This window comes from Oncorhynchus mykiss, chromosome 26, assembly GCF_057628025.1.
Source record: "Oncorhynchus mykiss isolate SJ-2025 chromosome 26, ASM5762802v1, whole genome shotgun sequence".
Classification (NCBI taxonomy): domain Eukaryota; kingdom Metazoa; phylum Chordata; class Actinopteri; order Salmoniformes; family Salmonidae; genus Oncorhynchus; species Oncorhynchus mykiss.
This window is the reverse complement of record NC_143047.1, coordinates 47,745,812-47,769,122: the sequence shown is the minus strand read 5'-3', so window position 1 is coordinate 47,769,122 and position 23,311 is coordinate 47,745,812. Positions and strand designations below refer to the sequence as shown.

The 23,311-nt window shown below is 42.3% G+C and overlaps 1 protein-coding gene across 2 annotated transcripts in view; it reads left to right on the top strand.

Moving 5' to 3' along the window:
- Window positions 1-1,283: 1,283 nt before the first annotated feature.
- Window positions 1,284-23,311, top strand: part of galr1b (galanin receptor 1b) — a 44,700-nt gene continuing 22,672 nt past the window's right edge. The window contains exons 1-2 of one of the 2 annotated variants that reach the window (XM_036964493.2): window positions 1,284-2,430; window positions 14,703-14,768. In XM_036964493.2, the coding sequence (XP_036820388.2) occupies window positions 1,756-2,430; window positions 14,703-14,768 (741 nt within the window). In that variant the 5' untranslated portion in view covers window positions 1,284-1,755. Of the gene's footprint in view, window positions 2,431-5,171; window positions 5,265-14,702; window positions 14,769-23,311 lie in introns of those variants that run through there. The other variant, XM_090221644.1, reaches the window with a different exon arrangement.

Below are 23,311 nucleotides of genomic sequence, written 5' to 3'. Positions count from 1 at the left end.
CACAGGTGGATTGTATTTATCATCATTAGTCATTTAGGTCAACATTGGATCATTCAGAGATCCTCACTGAACTTCTGGAGAGAGTTTGCTGCACTGAAAGTAAAGGGGCTGAATAATTTTGCACGCCCAATTTTTCAGTTTTTGATTTGTTAAAAAAGTTTGAAATATCCAATAAATGTCGTTCCACTTCATGATTGTGTCCCACTTGTTGTTGATTCTTCACAAAAAAACACAGTTTTATATCTTTATGTTTGAAGCCTGAAATGTGGCAAAAGGTCGCAAAGTTCAAGGGGGCCGAATACTTTCGCAAGGCACTGTATATAGGGAAGGAACCAAAGGGAGGGACATATATAGGGAAGGAACCAAAGGGAGAGACATATATAGGGAAGGAACCAAAGGGAGGGACATATATAGGGAAGGAACCAAAGAGAGGGACATATATAGTGAAGGAACCAAAGGGAGGGACATATATAGGGAAGGAACCAAAGAGAGAGACATATATAGGGAAGGAACCAAAGGGAGGGACATATATAGCGAAGGAACCAAAGAGAGGGGCATCTATAGGGCAGGCAATCGGGGAGGTTATGGAGTCCAGGTGAGTGTTGTAATGCACTGACACGCGTAACGATGGTGACAGGTGTGCTCCATAACGAGCAGCCTGGTGATCTAGAGAGACCGGAGAGGGAGCACACGTGACATGCAGGGGTTCATATAGAAGACCAAAACTATCCTAGAGGCAGTGATTTGTTTTTAGGTTCGGATATCCAACCAAGTGATACTTTCGTCTTGCCACGTAGTATTTTATCCAAGGATTTCTCTCTGTCAAATATTCAAGATTCGAGTTAGCACAAATATTAATAACACTTGCTACTGTCAATAATGATATAAATATATTTAATTTTAAATGATGTCAGACAATGAAACGAAACGTCATATAACATAAAAGCCATGATAGAAATCATAGACGCTACAGCCGGGAGGAACTGGTGTAAATAGGTTGTTGTTTTCTTTCCAGTCTTCACACCTCACAGTGTTTCACTCAAACCCTTTCCGCTCCATGGTATAATGATCTCCAGACGTACTCCACAGTAGAGGTTGTCAACCTGTAGGTAACCTGTTTACAATAGCAATAAGGCACCTTCACGGGTTTGTGGTATGTGGCCAAGGGCTGTGTTCAGGCACCCCGCGCTGCGTAGTGCTTATGGACAGTCCATAGCCGTGGTATATTGGCCATATACCACACCCACTCGTTTCTTATTGCTTAATTATACCATTAAGGTTTTAGTACGTTTTTTTACAGCAGAAGGAACCAGCGCTGAAAGGTCTCCGTGTTCATGTTACTATAAGGAGCTCCGAGAGGTTTTGGACAACACATGGTTTCATTTTACCGCTTCATGACCGCCTGGGTTCGCCTATACTGTATCTGTCATAGCCAGGCTATGGTTAGTGTGTTCCGTCGAAGACGCGCATCGGGAGACCAAGCCTCCTTTCACTTGTTGTAGTCGGCTTTTCTCACAAGTGGATAAACGCATAACCATTTCCCCCAAACGATGCGTAAAAGTAGCATAAACCCAACACATCTGGAACTTGACACAGCAGTGTTACTGGACTGAGTGTGATACATAGACCACATTGTATACCATGCGAGGCTCTGGACAAAATCACCACTTTCTCCGGAGATAGCAACGCTGTTATTTCTTAAACTCCTGGAACGTCTGGACGAGGACGCCGCGGCCGTGTGAGAGAGAGAGAACCATGCTGCTGCCGGGCAACGAAACGGGCTACGCCTGGACCGAGTTATTAAACACCGGCAACCTGACGGCGTGTGCCGGTGAAGAAGACCACGGTGGCCCGGAGGCGGTGATTGTTCCGGTCATTTTTGGATGTATATTTTTCCTGGGTGTCGTCGGGAACTCTCTAGTGATGATTGTAATAGGCAAAATCAAGGCCCGGCGCAACAGAAGTACGACAAACATTTTCATCCTCAATTTAAGTATAGCGGATCTATTGTTTTTGCTATTTTGTGTCCCGTTCCAGGCTACTATATACTCCCTACCTGAGTGGATATTTGGAGCCTTTTTATGTAAATGTGTTCACTATTTAGTGATGGTGTGTATGCTGGTGAGCATCTTCACGCTGGTTGCCATGTCAGTGGACAGGTACATAGCTGTTGTACACTCCAAAAAGTCCCCCTGCATTCGCAACAGGAGGAATGCCCTCATAGGGGTCTGTGTGATTTGGGCACTATCGTTCATATTCTCTATACCAGTGGCGCAACACCAGATACTGACTGACCACCCGGAAGCGCCGAACAGTTCGTTCTGCTGGGAAGCGTGGTACGCAAGCGCTTCCAAACACACCTACAAAGTCACTATTTTAGTCATTGGCTATCTGTTGCCGTTGGGGTTGATCATATGCTGCTATGCGAAGGTAAGACAACTTTTCGTCTGTAGTAGAGAAACTGTCAAACGCTTACCTTTTTACGCACAGGTTTGGGTGTACATTAGTGAGGTTGGAAAATGACACAATGATGACATTTATTGGGCTATAATGCTAATGTTTTTCAGCCAAGCGCGGCAATAAATGCTGTGAGCGAGAACAAAGTGCGAACGTGCGGCACCACTGCGCTCCGGAAAACCTGCGCGTGTGTCAGTGCTCTTTGTACCCGGCTGCGTGACCGTTTTTTTTTTTACCCCGTGCGGTGTTGGGTTCAGAGGCCTAGAGTTTCTGACAGTCCTGTATAGTCCTTCAAATGGTTTACTACAGAATGGGTTACCTCAAGAATTTACCTATATAGTCCTTCAAATGGTTGGTTCCAAACTGAACTACTTCGACAAACTACTTTGGTTGATATTTGTTACCATACACATGCTGTCACTTAACCCAGAACTAAAATACTGTTGTTTTTAACCCAGAACTAAAATACTGTTGTTTTTAACCCAGAACTAAAATACTGTTGTTTTTAACCCAGAACTAAAATACTGTTGTTTTTAACCCAGAACTAAAATACTGTTGTTTTTAACCCAGAACTAAAATCTTGCATGATTTGGTCAGATTCTATGTTATCATTGTCCAGATAGATTTCCATAGAAATGACAGCCATAGCTCCTTTAATGATAATATAAATAATTATAATAGTAGGCAGAATGACAGCAGCATACGGTACGTGGTGTCTGTGTGTGTGTGTGTGTGTGTGTGTGTGTGGGTGAGTGAGTGAGTGAGTGAGTGTTGGTGTGTGGGAGTTAGTAGGTGTGTGTGTGTGTGTGTGAGTGAGTGTTGGTGTGTGGGAGTTAGTAAGTGTGTCTGTGTGTGTGTGTGTCTGTGTCTGTGTCTCTCTCTCTGTGTGTGTGTGTGTGTGTGTGTGTGTGTAGGCGTGATAGGAAGGTACACAAAGCCATAAAACACACGTTTTTCCAGCAGCAGACTGTGATCCATGATGTCAAAAGATGCACTGAAGTCCAACAAAAACAGCCCCCTTTTCCTCATCAATTTAACTCAGCCAATCGTCAGCCCCCTTTTCCTCATCAATTTAACTCAGCCAATCGTCAGCCCCCTTTTCCTCATCAATTTAACTCAGCCAATCGTCAGCCCTCTTTTCCTCATCAATTTAACTCAGCCAATCGTCAGCCCCCTTTTCCTCATCAATTTAACTCAGCCAATCGTCAGCCCCCTTTTCATCATCAATTTAACTCAGCCAATCGTCAGCCCCCTTTTCATCATCAATTTAACTCAGCCAATCGTCAGCCCCCTTTTCATCATCAATTTAACTCAGCCAATCGTCAGCCCCCTTTTCATCATCAATTTAACTCAGCCAATCGTCAGCCCCCTTTTCCTCATCAATTTAACTCAGCCAATCGTCAGCCCCCTTTTCCTCATCAATTTAACTCAGCCAATCGTCAGCCCCCTTTTCATCATCAATTTAACTCAGCCAATCGTCAGCCCCCTTTTCATCATCAATTTAACTCAGCCAATCGTCAGCCCCCTTTTCATCATCAATTTAACTCAGCCAATCGTCAGCCCCCTTTTCATCATCAATTTAACTCAGCCAATCGTCAGCCCCCTTTTCCTCATCAATTTAACTCAGCCAATCGTCAGCCCCCTTTTCATCATCAATTTAACTCAGCCAATCGTCAGTCAAACAGGGCTGAAAAGTGACCGTAAGTAGGAATACATAAATACTGATGCTAATATACTCATGGTAATATATACATGTCAACAGGGCTGAAAAGTGACCGTAAGTAGGAATATATAAATACTGATGGTAATAAACTAATGGAAATATATACATGTAAACAGTGCTGAAAAGTGACTGTTAGCAGGAATATACACTGAATGCACAAAACATTAGGAACACCTTCCTAATATTGTCTTGCTCCCCCTTTCTCCCTCAGAACAGCCTCAATTTGTCGGGGGGCATGGACTCTACGAGGTGTCGAAAGCGTTCCACAGGGATGCTGACCCGTGTTGACTCCAATTCTTCCCACAGTTGTGTCAAGATGACTGGATGTCCTTTGGGTGGTGGAACATTCTGGATACACACAGGGAAACTGTTGAGTTTGAAAAACACAGCGCTGTTGCAGTTCTTGACACACTCAAACCGGTGCGCCTGGCACCTACTACCATACTTTATTTATTTATTATGGATCCCCATCCATAAAAATAATTATAATTATTATTAATAATAATAGTCTGACAAAATTAAGGCAGTTATACAATTGTAAAAATATTACAATATGTTAATTACAGACTTCACAACACACTAAGTGTGTGTCCTCGGAGCCCATACTCCACGACCACATATCTACAACGCAAAATCCATTTGTGCGTCTGTGTGTCTGTATGTTATCATGTGTTTGTAGGCATGTGTCTGTGCCTATGTGTTTAATTTAATTAGTTTTTTAATTTAACCTTTATTTAACCAGGTAGACCAGATCACCTTTATTTAACCAGGTAGACCAGATCACCTTTATTTAACCAGGTAGACCAGATCACCTTTATTTAACCGGGTAGACCAGATCACCTTTATTTAACCAGGTAGGCCAGATCATCTTTATTTAACCAGGTAGACCAGATCACCTTTATTTAACCAGGTAGGCCAGATCACCTTTATCTCTCTTCCACCATGAGAGATTGACATGCATGTCATTAATGTTAGCTCTCCGTGTACTTTTAAGGGCCAGCCGTGCTGCTCTGCTCTGACCCAACTGCAATTTTCCCAAGTCCCTCTTTGTGGCACCTGACCACACGACTGAACAGTAATCCAGGTGAGACAAAACTAGGGCCTATAGGACCTGCCTTGTTGATAGTGCTGTTAAGAAGGCAGAGCAGAGCAGTGGTTTATTATGGACAGACTTCTCCCCATTTTAGCTACTGTTGTATCAATATGTTTTGACCATGACAGTGTATAATCCAGGGTTACTCCAAGCAGTTTAGTCACCTCAACTTGCTCAATTTCCACATGATTTATTACGAGATGTAGTTGAGGTTTAGGGTTTAGTGAGTGTTTTGTTCCAAATACAATGCTTTTAGTTTTAGAAATATTTAGGGCTAACTTTTTCCTTTGCACCCACTCTGAAACGAACTGCAGCTCTTTGTTTAGAGTTGTAGTCATTTCAGTCGCTGTAGTAGCTGACGTGTATAGTGCCCGGTCATCCACATACATAGAAATACATATAAACTCTGGCTTTACTCAAAGTCAGTGGCATGTCGTTCATAAAAATTGGAAAAAATCAAGGGGCCTAAACAGCTACCCTGGGGAATTCCTGATTCTAACTTAATTATATTTGATGGGCTTCCATTAAAGAACAACCTCTGTGTTCTGTTAGACAAGTACATTTTCATCCACATTATAGCAGGGGGTGTAAAGCCATAACACATATGTTTTTCCAGCAGCAGACTATGATAGATCATGTCAAAATCTGCCCTGAAGTCTAACAAGACAGCCCCCCACAATCATTTTATCATTAATTTCTCTCAGCCAATCATCAGTCATTTGTGTAAGTGCCGTGCTTGTTGAGTGTCCTTCCCTATATGCGTGCTGAAAGTCTGTCGTCAATTTGTTTACTGTGAAATAGCATTGTATCTGGTCAAACACAATTTTTTCCAGAAGTTTACTAAAGGTTGGTAACAGACTGATTGGTCGGCTATTTGAGCCAGTAAAGGGGGCTTTACTGTTCTTGGGTAGCGGAATGACTTTAGCTTCCCTCCAGGCCTGAGGGCTTAAATTATGCCTAGTAGGCTTAAATTGAAGATGTGGCAAATAGGAGTGGCAATACCATCCTCCATTATTCCTCAGTAATTTTCCATCCAGATTGTAAGACCCCGGTGGCTTGTCATTGTTGATAAACAACAATCATTTTTTTCACACTGACTTTACGGACTTTCTTCCACACTGACTTTGCGGAATTCGAAAGTACAATGCTCATCTTTTACAATTTGGTCAGATATACTTGGATGTGTAGTGTCAGAGTTTGTTGCTGGCATGTCATCCCTAAGTTTGTTGATCTTGCCAATGAAAAAATGATTAATTGTGTTGGCAATATCAGTGGGTTTTGTGATAAATGAGCCATCTGACTCAATGAATGATGGAGCCAAGATGGCTTTTTCTCCCCAAAATGTTCATTTAAGGTGCTTTTTATTATCATTCTTAATATAATTTATCTTTGATGCATAGTATAGTTTATTTTGATTCAGTTTAGTCACATGATTTCTTAATTTGCAGTACGTTTACCAATCGGTTGTGCTGCCAGACTCATTTGCCATACTTTTTGCCTCATCCATCTCAACCATACAATTTTTCACTTCCTCATCAATCCAAGGGGATTTAACCGTTTTTCACTTCCTCATCAATCCAAGGGGATTTAACCGTTTTTCACTTCCTCATCAATCCAAGGGGATTTAACCGTTTTTCACTTCCTCATCAATCCAAGGGGATTTAACCGTTTTTCACTTCCTCATCAATCCAAGGGGATTTAACCGTTTTTCCAGTAATTTTCTTAACGGATGCTTATCAGTAACTGGAATAAGCAATTTCATAAATGTGTCAAGTGTAGCGTCTGGTTGCTCCTCATTACACACCACAGACCAGCAGCGTCTGGTTGCTCCTCGTTACACACCACAGACCAGCAGCGTCTGGTTGCTCCTCGTTACACACCACAGACCAGCAGCGTCTGGTTGCTCCTCATTACACACCACAGACCAGGAGCATCTGGTTGCTCCTCATTACACACCACAGACCAGCAGCGTCTGGTTGCTCCTCATTACACACCACAGACCAGCAGCGTCTGGTTGCTCCTCATTACACACCACAGACCAGAAACTATTCTTTACATCATCAACATAGGAATCACTACAGAACGTATTGTATGACCACTTATACACTATATTAGGCCCAGCCTGACCTCTTATACACTAAATTAGTCCCAGCCTTTGGAACTTTGGTTTTCCTAGACATGGCTACTATATTGTGATCACAACATCGGATGGATCTGGATACTGCTTTTAAAGCCAATTTCTGCAGCATTAGTAAAGATGTGATCAATACATGTTGATGATTTCATTCCTGTGCTGTTTGTAACTACCCTGGTAGGTTGACTGATGACCTGAACCAGGCTGTTTGTAACTACCCTGGTAGGTTGACTGATAACCTGAACCAGGTTGTGTGTAACTACCCTGGTAGGTTGACTGATAACCTGAACCAGGCTGTTTGTAACTACCCTGGTAGGTTGACTGATAACCTGAACCAGGTTGTGTGTAACTACCCTGGTAGGTTGACTGATAACCTGAACCAGGCTGTTTGTAACTACCCTGGTAGGTTGACTGATAACCTGAACCAGGTTGTGTGTAACTACCCTGGTAGGTTGACTGATAAGCTGAACCAGGTTGTGTGTAACTACCCTGGTAGGTTGACTGATAACCTGAACCAGGTTGCAGGCATTGGTTACAGTTTGAAGGTTTTTTCTTGAGTGGGCAGCTTGATTAGAGCCAGTCAGCAGCATATGAATGTCATATGTTTACCAGCAAGTTAATGAATTCATGGACCTTGTTTCTCAGTGTGTTAATATTGGCTATTTTAGCACTTTTCTGTCTTGCTTGATTGTTTTTACTGCTTTACTGGGAAGCTTATCAGAAGTAGACTTGATAGTGCAGGGTGAGCTGCACAAAGTGGTCTTTCGACTAGGGCACACCACCTCAGTGTTAACAGTGGTCTTCCTACTAGGGCACACCACCTCAGTGGTCTTCCTACTAGGGCACACCACCTCAGTGTTAACAGTGGTCTTCCTACTAGGGCACACCACCTCAGTGGTCTTCCTACTAGGGCACACCACCTCAGTGTTAACAGTGGTCTTCCTACTAGGACACACCGCCTCAGTGGTCTTCCTACTAGGGCACACCACCTCAGTGTTAACAGTGGTCTTCCTACTAGGACACACCGCCTCAGTGTTAACAGTGGTCTTCCTACTAGGACACACCACCTCAGTGTTAACAGTGGTCTTCCTACTAGGACACACCACCTCAGTGTTAACAGTGGTCTTCCTACTAGGGCACACCACCTCAGTGTTAACAGTGGTCTTCCTACTAGGACACACCGCCTCAGTGTTAACAGTGGTCTTCCTACTAGGACACACCACCTCAGTGTTAACAGTGGTCTTCCTACTAGGGCACACTGCCTCAGTGTTAACAGTGGTCTTCCTACTAGGGCACACCGCCTCAGTGTTAACAGTGGTCTTCCTACTAGGACACACCACCTCAGTGTTAACAGTGGTCTTCCTACTAGGACACACCGCCTCAGTGTTAGCAGTGGTCTTCCTACTAGGACACACCACCTCAGTGTTAACAGTGGTCTTCCTACTAGGACACACCGCCTCAGTGTTAACAGTGGTCTTCCTACTAGGACACACCGCCTCAGTGTTAACAGTGGTCTTCCTACTAGGGCACACCGCCTCAGTGTTAACATTGGTCTTCCTACTAGGACACACCGCCTCAGTGTTAACAGTGGTCTTCCTACTAGGACACACCACCTCAGTGTTAACAGTGGTCTTCCTACTAGGGCACACCACCTCAGTGTTAACAGTGGTCTTCCTACTAGGACACACCACCTCAGTGTTAACAGTGGTCTTCCTACTGGGACACACCACCTCAGTGTTAACAGTGGTCTTCCTACTAGGGCACACCACCTCAGTGTTAACAGTGGTCTTCCTACTAGGGCACACCACCTCAGTGTTAACAGTGGTCTTCCTACTAGGACACACCACCTCAGTGTTAACAGTGGTCTTCCTACTAGGACACATTGCCTCAGTGTTAACAGTGGTCTTCCTACTAGGACACACCACCTCAGTGTTAACAGTGGTCTTCCTACTAGGACACCACCTCAGTGTTAACAGTGGTCTTCCTACTAGGACACACCACCTCAGTGTTAACAGTGGTCTTCCTACTAGGACACACTGCCTCAGTGTTAACAGTGGTCTTCCTACTAGGACACACCACCTCAGTGTTAACAGTGGTCTTCCTACTAGGACACACCGCCTCAGTGTTAACAGTGGTCTTCCTACTAGGACACACCACCTCAGTGTTAACAGTGGTCTTCCTACTAGGACACCACCTCAGTGTTAACAGTGGTCTTCCTACTGGGACACACCACCTCAGTGTTAACAGTGGTCTTCCTACTAGGACACACCACCTCAGTGTTAGCAGTGGTCTTCCTACTAGGACACACCACCTCAGTGTTAGCAGTGGTCTTCCTACTAGGACACACCACCTCAGTGTTAACAGTGGTCTTCCTACTAGGACACACCGCCTCAGTGTTAACAGTGGTCTTCCTACTAGGGCACACCGCCTCAGTGTTAACAGTGGTCTTCCTACTAGGACACACCGCCTCAGTGTTAACAGTGGTCTTCCTACTAGGGCACACCGCCTCAGTGTTAACAGTGGTCTTCCTACTAGGACACACCGCCTCAGTGTTAACAGTGGTCTTCCTACTAGGACACACCACCTCAGTGTTAACAGTGGTCTTCCTACTAGGACACACCACCTCAGTGTTAACAGTGGTCTTCCTATAGGACACACCACCTCAGTGTTAACAGTGGTCTTCCTACTAGGACACACCACCTCAGTGTTAACAGTGGTCTTCCTACTAGGACACACCACCTCAGTGTTAACAGTGGTCTTCCTACTGGGACACACCCCCCCAGTGGTCTTCCTATAGGACACACCACCTCAGTGTTAACAGTGGTCTTCCTACTAGGACACACCACCTCAGTGTTAACAGTGGTCTTCCTACTAGGACACACCTCCTCAGTGTTAACAGTGGTCTTCCTACTGGGACACACCTCCTCAGTGTTAACAGTGGTCTTCCTACTAGGACACACCACCTCAGTGTTAACAGTGGCCTTCCTACTAGGACACACCACCTCAGTGTTAGCAGTGGTCTTCCTACTAGGACACACCACCTCAGTGTTAACAGTGGTCTTCCTACTAGGACACACCGCCTCAGTGTTAACAGTGGTCTCCCTACTGGGACACACCACCTCAGTGTTAACAGTGGTCTTCCTACTAGGACACACCACCTCAGTGTTAACAGTGGTCTTCCTACTAGGACACACCACCTCAGTGTTAACAGTGGTCTTCCTACTAGGACACACCACCTCAGTGTTAACAGTGGTCTTCCTACTAGGACACACCACCTCAGTGTTAACAGTGGTCTTCCTATAGGACACACCACCTCAGTGTTAACAGTGGTCTTCCTACTGGGACACACCACCTCAGTGGTCTTCCTACTAGGACACACCACCTCAGTGTTAACAGTGGTCTTCCTACTAGGACACACCACCTCAGTGTTAACAGTGGTCTTCCTACTAGGACACACCACCTCAGTGTTAACAGTGGTCTTCCTATAGGACACACCACCTCAGTGTTAACAGTGGTCTTCCTACTGGGACACACCTCCTCAGTGTTAACAGTGGTCTTCCTACTAGGACACACCACCTCAGTGTTAACAGTGGTCTTCCTACTGGGACACACCACCTCTGTGTTAACAGCCAACGCTCTTAGTATAGCAATGTACATTAATGCAGCATTATGACGACTCATTGTCACAATGGTAGGGATTAGCTGAGCTGGTCTTGGGTCATTGATAAGTCATTGTTTCAACGTAGCCTTGAAATGCTTGGACAGGAGATAGAGGCTAGGAGATAGAGGTTCTCCAAGTCCTCTATTCTCCAAGACCTCTATACTCCAAGTCCTCTATTCTCCAAGACCTCTATCCTCCAAGTCCTCTATTCTCCAAGACCTCTATTCTCCAAGACCTCTATTCTCCAAGACCTGTATTCTCCAAGTCCTCTATTCTCCAAGTCCTCTATTCTCCAAGTCCTCTATACTCCAAGTCCTCTATTCTCCAAGTCCTCTATTCTCCATGTCCTCTATTCTCCAAGTCCTCTATTCTCCAAGTCCTCTATTCTCCAAGTCCTCTATTCTCCAAGTCCTCTATTCTCCAAGTCCTCTATAGTCCATATCCTCTATAGTCCAAGTCCTCTATACTCCAAGTCCTCTATACTCCAAGTCCTCTATTCTCCAAGTCCTCTATTCTCCAAGTCCTCTATTCTCCAAGTCCTCTATTCTCCAAGTCCTCTATTCTCCAAGTCCTCTATACTCCAAGTCCTCTATTCTCCAAGACATCTTTACCAGTGGAATAGTTTGAGCCTGAATTTTTAAAATGTTTAAATGGAACATATTTATAGCTCAGGGGACTGTGGTCAAATATCAGTACAAGATGTTCTCTACTGACATGTCCTCATTAGTGTTGCTAAAGGTCCTCTTTCTGGTTTGTATCTGAAGTATTTTGATGGATTATTCCACTGTGTATATGTCACTTCCTGACCTTAGTTCCTTTTGTATGTCTCTATTTTAGGTTGGTCAGGGCGTAAGTTGGGGTGGGCATTCTATGTTTTGTTCTTGTGTTTATATTTCTATGTGTTTGGCCTGGTATGGTTCCCAATCAGAGGGGTGGGTAGTCTATGTTGTATTTCTATGTGTTTGGCCTGGTATGGTTCCCAATCAGAGGCAGCTGTCAATCGTTGTCTCTGATTGAGAACCATACTTAGGCAGTCTGTTTTCCCACTATGGGTTGTGGGTAGTTGTTGTCTCTGATTGAGAACCATACTTAGGCAGCCTGTTTTCCCACTGTTAGTTGTGGGTAGTTGTTGTCTCTGATTGAGAACCATACTTAGGCAGCCTGTTTTCCCACTGTTAGTTGTGGGTAGTTGTTGTCTCTGATGGAGAACCATACTTAGGCAGCCTGTTTTCCCACTGTTAGTTGTGGGTAGTTGTTGTCTCTGATTGAGAACCATACTTAGGCAGCCTGTTTCCCCACTGTTAGTTGTGGGTAGTTGTTGTCTCTGATTGAGAACCATACTTAGGCAGCCTGTTTCCCCACTGTTAGTTGTGGGTGGTTATTGTCCGTTTCAGTGTTTTCACCATACGGGACTGTTTCAGGTTTCCTTTATTCACTTGTTCGTTTGTTTTCTGTGTTCAGTGGAATAAATATGACGAACACTTACCACGCTGCATAGTGGTCTGATATTTCCTCCTCCTCCTCAGAAGAGGAAGATGACAACCGTTACAGTATATATTCCACTGTGTATTCATTCCACTGTGTATTCATTCCACTGTGTATTCATTCCACTGTGTATTTATTCCCCAGTGTCTATACTCCACTGTGTATTCATTCCACTGTGTATTCATTCCACTGTGTATTCATTCCACTGTGTATTCATTCCACTGTGTATTCATTCCACTGTGTATTCATTCCACTGTGTATTCATTCCACTGTGTATTCATTCCACTGTGTATTTATTCCCCAGTGTCTATACTCCACTGTGTATTCATTCCACTGTGTATTCATTCCACTGTGTATTCATTCCACTGTGTATTCATTCCACTGTGTATTCATTCCACTGTGTATTCATTCCACTGTGTATTTAATTCCACTGTGTATATATATTCCACAGTGTATATATTCCTCATGTTCCTGTTTCCATTTCTTTTTTCATCTTTAGCTCTGCGTTGTTGGGAAAGGACACGCCAGTCAGCATTTCACTGTTATTCTACACGTGTTGTTTACCAAGCAAGTGGCGAATAAAATCAGATTGGATTTGTCCTCTGTATATCCTCTCTCTACGGTCCCAAATGACACACTATTCCCTTTTATAGTGCACTACTATGAGAAAGGCCTTTTTTGGGCTCTGGTCAACAGTAGTGCACTATATAGGGAATAGAGTTCCATAGGGCTCTGGTCTAAAGTAGTGCACTATATAGGGAATAGAGTTCCATAGGGCTCTGGTCTAAAAGTAGTGCACTATATAGGGAATAGGGTGCCATTTGGAATGCAGTATTGGGTAAAACACTTAAAGTGCAGTCGGCGCACAAATTTATCCCAAGAGGTGTTCGATGGGGTTGAGGTCAGGGCTCTTTGCAGACCAGTCAACTTCTTCCACGCCAATTTTGACAAACTGTTTTTGTATGGATCTCGGCTTTGTGCACGGTGACATTGTCATGCCGAAAACAGAAAGGGGCCTTCCCCAAACTGTTGCCACAAAGTTAGAAGCACAGAATCGTCTAGAATGTCATTGTACGCTGTAGCGTTAAGATTTCCCTTCAATGGAACTAAGGGGCCCGAACCATGAAAAACAGCCCCAACACACTTCACAGTTGGTATGCATTGGTGCAGGTAGCATCTGCCAAACCCAGATTCGTCAGTCAGACTGGCAGATGGTGAAGCGTGATTCATCACTCCAGAGAACATTAGTCTCCCACTCTACAGTCTTAAGCATTATGCTTTCCTCCTCCAACCTAGAATACCTGTTTGATAAGATGTCATTTCAGACAAATCCACTCTGTATTTCATTTCTGACCCATTTCATGTTCCTCTGAGACGGGCTTTTACCCCCTATCGCCTGGTCCCAGATTGTGCTGTCTTGCCAAATGAAGAGGCTTCCTGGAGTGGTACTAAGCTGGCTGGTGCTTGTGTGTCAATACCCCATGTACACACAGAGTACTGATGGGACACAGAGTACTGATGGGACACAGAGTACTGATGGGACACAGAGTACTGATGGGACACAGAACACTGATGGGACACAGAGTCCTAATGGGACACAGAGTACTGATGGGACACAGAGCACTGATGGGACACAGAGCACTGATGGGACACAGAGCACTGATGGGACACAGAGCACTGATGGGACACAGAGCACTGATGGGACACAGAACACTAATGGGACACAGAGCACTGATGGGACACAGAGTACTGATGGGTCACAGAGCACTGATGGGACACAGAACACTGATGGGACACAGAACACTGATGGGACACAGAGTACTGATGGGACACAGAGTACTGATGGGACATGTGTACATGAGGAATGTTGACGATGTCAACCCGAGACCGTGTATGTCACGGTAGTTACTGTCTTCCATCCAGAGGAGAGGGATAAGGGCTTCCTTTCTCCCACAGATTAGACAGGGATGTATGTGCTGTTATTGTCCATGAGGAAGGACCTCTATCACATCTTCGCAATGTATCTGTTATGATGCTAAATGGCTAACTGCTAACCGCTAACTGTTTATCACGATTGAATTCCAAGTATAGAGATAACTGAATGTGTTCAGACTGTTATGTTGATGATGCGTTTCCTTTTCCTCTTCAGGTGTTATTCCATCTCCACAAGAAGATGAAGAATATGTCCAAGAAATCAGAACGCTCAAAAAGAAAGGTACACCTGTTTCTCTGTTGATACACCTGTTTCTCTGTTGATACACCTGTTTCTCTGTTGATACACCTGTGACTCCAACATAACACCTGTTTCTCTGTTGATACACCTGTTTCTCTGTTGATATACCTGTTTCTCTGTTGATACACCTGTGACTCCAACATAACACCTGTTTCTCTGTTGATACACCTGTGACTCTGTTGATACACCTGTTTCTCTGTTGATAACACCTGTTTCTCTGTTGATACACCTGTTTCTCTGTCAATACACCTGTTTCTCTGTTAAATACACCTGTTTCTCTGTTGTTACACCTGTTTCTCTGTTGTTACACCTGTTTCTCTGTTGATACACCTGTTTCTCTGTTGATACACCTGTTTCTCTGTTGATACACCTGTTTCTCTGTTGATACACCTGTGATCCAACATAACACCTGTTTTTCTGTTAATACACCTGTGACTCCAACATAACACCTGTTTCTCTGTTAATACACCTGTGACTCCAACATAACACCTGTTTCTCTGTTAATACACCTGTGACTCCAACATAACACCTGTTTCTCTGTTGTTACACCTGTTTCTCTATTGATACACCTGTGACTCCAACATAACAACTGTTTCTCTGTTGTTACACCTGTGACTCCAAAATAACACCTGTTTCTCTGTTGATACACCTGTGACTCCAAAATAACACCTATTTCTCTGTTGATACACCTGTGACTCCAACGTAACACATACACACATCTTTGGACAAGGTCATGCTTTACCTCCAACCAACTGTTGGTAATACTGACTACTGACTGTTGGTAATACTGACTGTTGGTAATAGTGACTAATGACAGTTGGTAATACTGACTGTTGGTAATACTGACTGTTGGTAATAGTGACTACTGACTGTTGGTAATAGTGACTACTGACTGTTGGTAATACTGACTGTTGGTAATAGTGACTACTGACTGTTGGTAATACTGACTGTTGGTAATACTGACTACTGACTGTTGGTAATAGTGACTACTGACTGTTGGTAATACTGACTACTGACTGTTGGTAATACTGACTACTGACTGTTGGTAATACTGACTGTTGGTAATAGTGACTACTGACTGTTGATAATACTGACTGTTGGTAATACTGACTGTTGGTAATACTGACTACTGACTGTTGGTAATAGTGACTACTGACTGTTGGTAATAGTGACTACTGACTGTTGATAATACTGACTACTGACTGTTGGTAATACTGACTACTGACTGTTGGTAATAGTGACTACTGACTGTTGGTAATAGTGACTACTGACTGTTGGTAATACTGACTACTGACTGTTGGTAATAGTGACTACTGACTGTTGGTAATAGTGACTACTGACTGTTGGTAATAGTGACTACTGACTGTTGGTAATACTGACTACTGACTGTTGGTAATACTGACTTCTGACTGTTGGTAATACTGACTGTTGGTAATAGTGACTACTGACTGTTTGTAATACTGACTGTTGGTAATAGTGACTACTGACTGTTGGTAATACTGACTACTGACTGTTGGTAATACTGACTTCTGACTGTTGGTAATACTGACTGTTGGTAATAGTGACTACTGACTGTTGGTAATACTGACTACTGACTGTTGGTAATACTGACTACTGACTGTTGGTAATACTGACTTCTGACTGTTGGTAATACTGACTGTTGGTAATACTGACTACTGACTGTTGGTAATACTGACTGTTGGTAATAGTGACTACTGACTGTTGGTAATAGTGACTACTGACTGTTGGTAATAGTGACTACTGACTGTTGGTAATAGTGACTACTGACTGTTGGTAATAGTGACTACTGATTGTTGGTAATAGTGACTACTGACTGTTGGTAATACTGACTGTTGGTAATAGTGACTACTGACTGTTGATAATACTGACTGTTGGTAATAGTGACCGTTGGTAATACTGACTGTTGGTAATAGTGACTACTGACTGTTGGTAATAGTGACTACTGACTGTTGGTAATAGTGACTACTGACTGTTGGTAATACTGACTACTGACTGTTGGTAATACTGACTTCTGACTGTTGGTAATACTGACTGTTGGTAATAGTGACTACTGACTGTTTGTAATACTGACTGTTGGTAATAGTGACTACTGACTGTTGGTAATACTGACTACTGACTGTTGGTAATACTGACTTCTGACTGTTGGTAATACTGACTGTTGGTAATAGTGACTACTGACTGTTGGTAATACTGACTACTGACTGTTGGTAATACTGACTACTGACTGTTGGTAATACTGACTTCTGACTGTTGGTAATACTGACTTCTGACTGTTGGTAATACTGACTGTTGGTAATAGTGACTACTGACTGTTGGTAATACTGACTACTGACTGTTGGTAATACTGACTACTGACTGTTGGTAATACTGACTTCTGACTGTTGGTAATACTGACTGTTGGTAATACTGACTACTGACTGTTGGTAATACTGACTGTTGGTAATAGTGACTACTGACTGTTGGTAATAGTGACTACTGACTGTTGGTAATAGTGACTACTGACTGTTGGTAATACTGACTACTGACTGTTGGTAATACTGACTGTTGGTAATACTGACTGTTGGTAATAGTGACTACTGACTGTTGGTAATAGTGACTACTGACTGTTGGTAATAGTGACTACTGACTGTTGGTAATAGTGACTACTGACTGTTGGTAATAGTGACTACTGACTGTTGGTAATACTGACTGTTGGTAATAGTGACTACTGACTGTTGGTAATAGTGACTACTGACTGTTGGTAATAGTGACTACTGACTGTTGGTAATAGTGACTACTGACTGTTGGTAATACTGACTACTGACTGTTGGTAATACTGACTGTTGGTAATACTGACTGTTGGTAATAGTGACTACTGACTGTTGGTAATACTGACTACTGACTGTTGGTAATAGTGACTACTGACTGTTGGTAATAGTGACTACTGACTGTTGGTAATAGTGACTACTGACTGTTGGTAATACTGACTACTGACTGTTGGTAATACTGACTTCTGACTGTTGGTAATACTGACTGTTGGTAATAGTGACTACTGACTGTTTGTAATACTGACTGTTGGTAATAGTGACTACTGACTGTTGGTAATACTGACTACTGACTGTTGGTAATACTGACTTCTGACTGTTGGTAATACTGACTGTTGGTAATAGTGACTACTGACTGTTGGTAATACTGACTACTGACTGTTGGTAATACTGACTACTGACTGTTGGTAATACTGACTTCTGACTGTTGGTAATACTGACTTCTGACTGTTGGTAATACTGACTGTTGGTAATAGTGACTACTGACTGTTGGTAATACTGACTACTGACTGTTGGTAATACTGACTACTGACTGTTGGTAATACTGACTTCTGACTGTTGGTAATACTGACTGTTGGTAATACTGACTACTGACTGTTGGTAATACTGACTGTTGGTAATAGTGACTACTGACTGTTGGTAATAGTGACTACTGACTGTTGGTAATAGTGACTACTGACTGTTGGTAATAGTGACTACTGACTGTTGGTAATACTGACTGTTGGTAATACTGACTGTTGGTAATAGTGACTACTGACTGTTGGTAATAGTGACTACTGACTCTTGGTAACACTGACTGTTGGTAATAGTGACTACTGACTGTTGGTAATAGTGACTACCGACTGTTGGTAATACTGACTGTTGGTAATAGTGACTACTGACTGTTTGCAATACTGACTGTTGGTAATACTGACTGTTGGTAATACTGACTACTGACTGTTTGCAAAACTGACTGTTGGTAATAGTGACTACTGACTGTTGGTAATACTGACTGTTGGTATTACTGACTGTTGGTAATACTGACTACTGACTGTTGGTAATACTGACTGTTGGTAATACTGACTGTTGGTAATAGTGGCTACTGACTGTTGGTAATAGTGACTGTTGGTAATACTGACTACTGACTGTTGGTAATACTGACTTCTGACTGTTGGTAATACTGACTGTTGGTAATAGTGACTACTGACTGTTGGTAATACTGACTGTTGGTAATAGTGACTACTGACTGTTGGTAATACTGACTGTTGGTAATAGTGACTACTGACTGTTGGTAATAGTGACTACTGACTGTTGGTAATACTGACTGTTGGTAATAGTGACTACTGACTGGTGGTAATACTGACTGTTGGTAATAGTGACTACTGACTGTTGGTAATACTGACTACTGACTGTTGGTAATACTGACTACTGACTGTTGGTAATACTGACTGTTGGTAATAGTGACTACTGACTGTTGGTAATACTGACTGTTGGTAATAGTGACTACTGACTGTTGGTAATACTGACTGTTGGTAATAGTGACTACTGACTGTTGGTAATAGTGACTACTGACTGTTGGTAATACTGACTGTTGGTAATAGTGACTACTGACTGGTGGTAATACTGACTGTTGGTAATAGTGACTACTGACTGTTGGTAATACTGACTACTGACTGTTGGTAATACTGACTACTGACTGTTGGTAATACTGACTGTTGGTAATAGTGACTACTGACTGTTGGTAATACTGACTGTTGGTAATAGTGACTACTGACTGTTGGTAATAGTGACTACTGACTGTTGGTAATACTGACTGTTGGTAATAGTGACTACTGACTGTTGGTAATACTGACTGTTGGTAATACTGACTACTGACTGTTTTATTTGTGACTACTGACTGTTGGTAATACTGACTACTGACTGTTGGTAATACTGACTACTGACTGTTGGTAATACTGACTGTTGGTAATAGTGACTACTGACTGTTGATAATACTGACTGTTGGTAATACTGACTACTGACTGTTGGTAATACTGACTACTGACTGTTGGTAATAGTGACTACTGACTGTTGATAATACTGACTGTTGGTAATACTGACTACTGACTGTTGGTAATAGTGACTACTGACTGTTGGTAATAGTGACTACTGACTGTTGGTAATAGTGACTATTGACTGTTGGTAATAGTGACTACTGACTGTTGGTAATACTGACTACTGACTGTTGGTAATAGTGACTACTGACTGTTGGTAATAGTGACTACTGACTGTTGGTAATAGTGACTACTGACTGTTGGTAATACTGACTACTGACTCATGGTAATACTGACTTCTGACTGTTGGTAATACTGACTGTTGGTAATAGTGACTACTGACTGTTTGTAATACTGACTGTTGGTAATAGTGACTACTGACTGTTGGTAATACTGACTACTGACTGTTGGTAATACTGACTACTGACTGTTGGTAATACTGACTGTTGGTAATAGTGACTACTGACTGTTGGTAATACTGACTACTGACTGTTGGTAATACTGACTACTGACTGTTGGTAATACTGACTTCTGACTGTTGGTAATACTGACTGTTGGTAATACTGACTACTGACTGTTGGTAATACTGACTGTTGGTAATAGTGACTACTGACTGTTGGTAATAGTGACTACTGACTGTTGGTAATAGTGACTACTGACTGTTGGTAATAGTGACTACTGACTGTTGGTAATACTGACTACTGACTGTTGGTAATACTGACTGTTGGTAATAGTGACTACTGACTGTTGATAATACTGACTGTTGGTAATAGTGACCGTTGGTAATACTGACTGTTGGTAATAGTGACTACTGACTGTTGGTAATAGTGACTACTGACTGTTGGTAATAGTGACTACTGACTGTTGGTAATACTGACTACTGACTGTTGGTAATACTGACTGTTGGTAATACTGACTGTTGGTAATAGTGACTTCTGACTGTTGGTAATAGTGACTACTGACTCTTGGTAACACTGACTGTTGGTAATAGTGACTACTGACTGTTGGTAATAGTGACTACCGACTGTTGGTAATACTGACTGTTGGTAATAGTGACTACTGACTGTTTGCAATACTGACTGTTGGTAATACTGACTGTTGGTAATACTGACTACTGACTGTTTGCAAAACTGACTGTTGGTAATACTGACTGTTGGTAATAGTGACTACTGACTGTTGGTAATAGTGACTACTGACTGTTGGTAATAGTGACTACTGACTGTTGGTAATAGTGACTACTGACTGTTGGTAATACTGACTACTGACTGTTGGTAATACTGACTGTTGGTAATAGTGACTACTGACTGTTGATAATACTGACTGTTGGTAATAGTGACCGTTGGTAATACTGACTGTTGGTAATAGTGACTACTGACTGTTGGTAATAGTGACTACTGACTGTTGGTAATAGTGACTACTGACTGTTGGTAATACTGACTACTGACTGTTGGTAATACTGACTGTTGGTAATACTGACTGTTGGTAATAGTGACTTCTGACTGTTGGTAATAGTGACTACTGACTCTTGGTAACACTGACTGTTGGTAATAGTGACTACTGACTGTTGGTAATAGTGACTACCGACTGTTGGTAATACTGACTGTTGGTAATAGTGACTACTGACTGTTTGCAATACTGACTGTTGGTAATACTGACTGTTGGTAATACTGACTACTGACTGTTTGCAAAACTGACTGTTGGTAATAGTGACTACTGACTGTTGGTAATACTGACTGTTGGTATTACTGACTGTTGGTAATACTGACTACTGACTGTTGGTAATACTGACTGTTGGTAATACTGACTGTTGGTAATAGTGGCTACTGACTGTTGGTAATAGTGACTGTTGGTAATACTGACTACTGACTGTTGGTAATACTGACTTCTGACTGTTGGTAATACTGACTGTTGGTAATAGTGACTACTGACTGTTGGTAATACTGACTGTTGGTAATAGTGACTACTGACTGTTGGTAATACTGACTGTTGGTAATAGTGACTACTGACTGTTGGTAATAGTGACTACTGACTGTTGGTAATACTGACTGTTGGTAATAGTGACTACTGACTGGTGGTAATACTGACTGTTGGTAATAGTGACTACTGACTGTTGGTAATACTGACTACTGACTGTTGGTAATACTGACTACTGACTGTTGGTAATACTGACTGTTGGTAATAGTGACTACTGACTGTTGGTAATACTGACTGTTGGTAATAGTGACTACTGACTGTTGGTAATACTGACTGTTGGTAATAGTGACTACTGACTGTTGGTAATAGTGACTACTGACTGTTGGTAATACTGACTGTTGGTAATAGTGACTACTGACTGGTGGTAATACTGACTGTTGGTAATAGTGACTACTGACTGTTGGTAATACTGACTACTGACTGTTGGTAATACTGACTACTGACTGTTGGTAATACTGACTGTTGGTAATAGTGACTACTGACTGTTGGTAATACTGACTGTTGGTAATAGTGACTACTGACTGTTGGTAATAGTGACTACTGACTGTTGGTAATACTGACTGTTGGTAATAGTGACTACTGACTGTTGGTAATACTGACTGTTGGTAATACTGACTACTGACTGTTTTATTTGTGACTACTGACTGTTGGTAATACTGACTACTGACTGTTGGTAATACTGACTACTGACTGTTGGTAATACTGACTGTTGGTAATAGTGACTACTGACTGTTGATAATACTGACTGTTGGTAATACTGACTACTGACTGTTGGTAATACTGACTACTGACTGTTGGTAATAGTGACTACTGACTGTTGATAATACTGACTGTTGGTAATACTGACTACTGACTGTTGGTAATAGTGACTACTGACTGTTGGTAATAGTGACTACTGACTGTTGGTAATAGTGACTATTGACTGTTGGTAATAGTGACTACTGACTGTTGGTAATACTGACTACTGACTGTTGGTAATAGTGACTACTGACTGTTGGTAATAGTGACTACTGACTGTTGGTAATAGTGACTACTGACTGTTGGTAATACTGACTACTGACTCATGGTAATACTGACTTCTGACTGTTGGTAATACTGACTGTTGGTAATAGTGACTACTGACTGTTTGTAATACTGACTGTTGGTAATAGTGACTACTGACTGTTGGTAATACTGACTACTGACTGTTGGTAATACTGACTACTGACTGTTGGTAATACTGACTGTTGGTAATAGTGACTACTGACTGTTGGTAATACTGACTACTGACTGTTGGTAATACTGACTACTGACTGTTGGTAATACTGACTTCTGACTGTTGGTAATACTGACTGTTGGTAATACTGACTACTGACTGTTGGTAATACTGACTGTTGGTAATAGTGACTACTGACTGTTGGTAATAGTGACTACTGACTGTTGGTAATAGTGACTACTGACTGTTGGTAATAGTGACTACTGACTGTTGGTAATAGTGACTACTGACTGTTGGTAATACTGACTGTTGGTAATAGTGACTACTGACTGTTGATAATACTGACTGTTGGTAATAGTGACCGTTGGTAATACTGACTGTTGGTAATAGTGACTACTGACTGTTGGTAATAGTGACTACTGACTGTTGGTAATAGTGACTACTGACTGTTGGTAATACTGACTACTGACTGTTGGTAATACTGACTGTTGGTAATACTGACTGTTGGTAATAGTGACT